Raw genomic sequence first — 3,453 nt, 5'->3', positions numbered from 1 at the left:
TAAAGAGGAAAAGATCAAATACTTAATGAAAAAACAAAGATAGAAAATAATTTAAATCAAATAGTTGAAGAAAAGAATAAGTTAACAGAAGAAAAAGAGAGTATAAAACAAGAATTAGATATTATTAAAGCAGATAATTCAGCCAAACAAATAGAAATTGACAAAATTAATGAAGAAAAAAGTCAATTACAAAACCATTATGACACAGTCCAGCAAGAAAAGGAGAATATTCAAAATGAATTAAATCAAATTAAAATAGAAAGTTCTCAAAAAGAAGAAGAATTAAATAAAATAAAAGAAGAAAAACAACAAGTAGAAGATGAAAAAGCTAAATTAATTACAGACATTGCTAATGGAAATGATGGATTAACTAAATTAAATGAAGTAATTGATAAATTAAAAGATGAAAAAGAGAATATCAGTAATGAGCTTAATCAAATAAAAAATGAAAGAGATAATATTACTAATGAATTTAATAAAACAAAAGAAGAAATACAACAAAAAGAAAATGAAATAACACAATTACATGAAGAAAAAAGTGGTTTAGTAAATGAGTTAAGTCGAATTAAAGAAGAAAAACAGAAGATAGAAGATGAAAAAATTTTCATTCAACAAGAAAAAGAAAATGAAATAACAAAGTTAAATGAAGATAAAATTGGAGTAGAAAATGAATTAAACCAAATTAAAACCGAAAAACAAGAAATAGAAAATGAATTAAATCAAATTAAAGAAGAAAAACAAAAGATAGAAGAAGAGAAATCAAATTTAATAACAGAATTATCAAATGGAAATGATGGTATTTCGAAGTTAAATGAAGAATTAATGCAAATTAAAAAAGAAAAAGAAATAACCTTAGATGAACTTAACCAAATTAAAAATGAATTTACATCATTTAAAGAACAAAATATTCAAAAGGAAAATGATCTTAAAGATGAAAATAATAAAATTCAACAGGAACTAGAACAAAAGAATAACGAAATCTCAAAGTTAGAAGAAGAAAAAGGAAATATTACCAATGAATTAAGTAATACAAAACAAGAATTAGAAGAAAAGAAAGAAGAGATAACTACTATTACTCATGAAAAGGAAGAAAGAGAAAATGAATTAAAAGAACAGGTTAAGAAAGTAGAAGAAGAGAAGTCAAAGTTAATAACAGAACTGTCAAATGGAAATGATGGTATTTCTAAATTGAATGGAGAGTTAACTCAAATCAAAAAAGAAAAAGAAGAAATTAAAAAAGAATTAGAAGAAGAAAAAGAGAAATTAGAAAGAAAAGAAGAAGAGCTTAAAGAAATCAAAGAAGCAAAACAACAACTAGAAGAAGAGAAAATAAAATCTATTGAAGAAAAAACTACCCTCCAACAAGAATTAGAAGAAAAAAATAAACTTGTTGAAGAAATAAATGAAATTAAAAAAGAGAAAGAAGACGTAACTAATGAATTGAGTGCTGTTAAAGAAGAGAAAAATAAAATAGAAGAAGAGAAAAATAAAATAACAAATGAAAACAAAGAAATTAAAGAAGAAAATATAAAGTCTATTGAAGAAAAAACACAAGAAATTAATTCATTAACAACATCTATAGAAGAACTAAAGAACTATTTAGAAGTATCAAAAGGAGAACGAATTGAAGTTGAAAAAGAAAGAGATAGAGCAACATCTGAATTAAATGATATTAAATTACAAAATGAAGGGCTGAAGAAACAAGTAGAAGAAACTCAGAATAGAATGGCAGAAATGCAGAAGTCTTTTGAAGGATCTGAAAATGAAATGATTAGTTCATTAAATAACCAAATCACACAGTTAAACGAAAAAGAGAAACAAATGAATGAACAGGTTATGGCATTACAAACACAATTGTCTCAAAGCAATATCAGCCTAGAAGAAGTTAAAAAAGATCTTATTGAATCACAAAATAAATACACTCAAGTTATTGAAGAAAAAGATGGTATTGAACATGAACGAAACAAAATAAATGAAGAATATAAAACAATTAATGAAGAGCTTGAAAAAAATAAGAAAGAACTTAACGATTTACAAATTAAACAGGATAACAAAATTATTGAATTAAATAATATAATAAACGACTTAAAAGAAGAAAGGACTAACTTTGAAGAACAAGTTAAGAAAGTAGAAGAAGAAAAAACAAAGTTAATAACAGAATTATCAAATGGAAATGATGGTATTTCTAAATTGAATGAAGAATTAATGCAAATTAAAAAAGAAAAAGAAGAAATAAGTAATGAATTAAATGCAGTTAAAGAAGAAAAAAAACAAATAGAAGAAGAAAAAGAAAAAGAAAAAACTGAAATCAAAGAAGAAAAAGAAAAGATTGAAGAAGAGAAAAATGAATTAATCAAAGAAATTGAAAAAGAAAAAGAAGGAAAGAAAGAATTACAAATAGAAATTAATAAAATTAATACACAAATGAAAGAAATAGAAGAAAACAAGAAACAAATTATTTTTGATAACAACAAAGAAATTGAAAGATTAAAAGAAGAATCCGAAAATATTCAAAAAGAATTAAATCAAATTAAAGAAGAAAAATCTAAGTTAATGTCAGACTTATCAAGTGGTAGTGATGGATTAAGTAAATTGAATGAAGAGATTGAAACAATAAATAAAGAAAAAGAAGGAATCCAAAATGAATTTAATCAATTAAAAGAGGAAAACAATAAAATTCAAGAGGAGTTAGAACAAAAAAATCAAGAACTCATAAAACTTAAAGAAGAAAAAGAAAAGTTATCACTTGATCTAACAAACGGTAATGATGGAATTAACCAATTAAATGAAAACTTAAATCAAATCAAAAATGATAAAGAAGAATTAACTGAAAAGAATATCCAGCTTCAAAATGAAATTAATAAACTAAAATCTGAAAATGAAGAGCTTACAAATAATATTTCAATTGAAAAAGAAGGATTAAAACAAGTTAATGAAGAAGTAAATGCTATTAAAGAAGAACGAGATGAATTAGTTAAACAAATTAGAAACATAGAAGAGGAAAAAAGAAAAGTAGAAGAAGAATTAAATCTCAATGGAAGTGAGCTTAATGAACGAATAATACAAATAAGTAATGAAAAAGAAGAAGTTAGTCAAGAATGTAATGAGCTGAAAAATAGTTTAAAAGAACTACAAAACAAAATAGAAGAAATTGAACAAGAAAAAGAAGGTAATGAAATCAGTAAGAAAGAACAAATAGAAGAGTTACAAGAAGAAATTAATGAAAGAGATAATGACATTAAAAACCTGAAAGAAGAAATAGAAAGAATACAAAAAGAAGTTCAAGAAAAAGAAGAAGATAAGGAACAAATAAGTACTACAGAAGAAGTTGAAGAATTGAAGAATGAACTTATAGAAACACAACGATTACTAGAAGAAGAAAGAAAAGAAAAAGAATCTATTTCTAATGAATTTGAAGAAACAAAAGAACAAGTTCTTTTGTTTCTCAAATCA

The 3,453-nt window shown here is 23.7% G+C and overlaps 1 protein-coding gene across 1 annotated transcript, besides 11 other annotated features; it reads left to right on the top strand.

The window, feature by feature from the left end:
* Window positions 1-213: 213 nt before the first annotated feature.
* On the top strand, window positions 214-3,453 carry EDI_048910 (intracellular protein transport protein USO1, putative; the record flags this gene model as incomplete). Its single annotated transcript, XM_001739794.1, has 1 exon — window positions 214-3,453. A coding segment is annotated over one exon (3,240 nt), but the record flags the coding sequence as incomplete, so codon positions are not given.
* Window positions 233-309: a microsatellite.
* Window positions 269-328: a microsatellite.
* Window positions 618-772: a microsatellite.
* Window positions 1,214-1,283: a microsatellite.
* Window positions 1,452-1,562: a microsatellite.
* Window positions 1,453-1,532: a microsatellite.
* Window positions 2,053-2,081: a sequence feature (AT_rich).
* Window positions 2,257-2,327: a microsatellite.
* Window positions 2,333-2,455: a microsatellite.
* Window positions 3,146-3,313: a microsatellite.
* Window positions 3,251-3,396: a microsatellite.

This window comes from Entamoeba dispar, genomic scaffold (genome assembly GCF_000209125.1).
Source record: "Entamoeba dispar SAW760 scf_1105229462441 genomic scaffold, whole genome shotgun sequence".
NCBI lineage: Eukaryota > Evosea > Mastigamoebida > Endamoebidae > Entamoeba > Entamoeba dispar.
The sequence above is the reverse complement of the archived record's forward strand: the minus strand, read 5'-3'. Positions and strand labels throughout refer to the sequence as shown.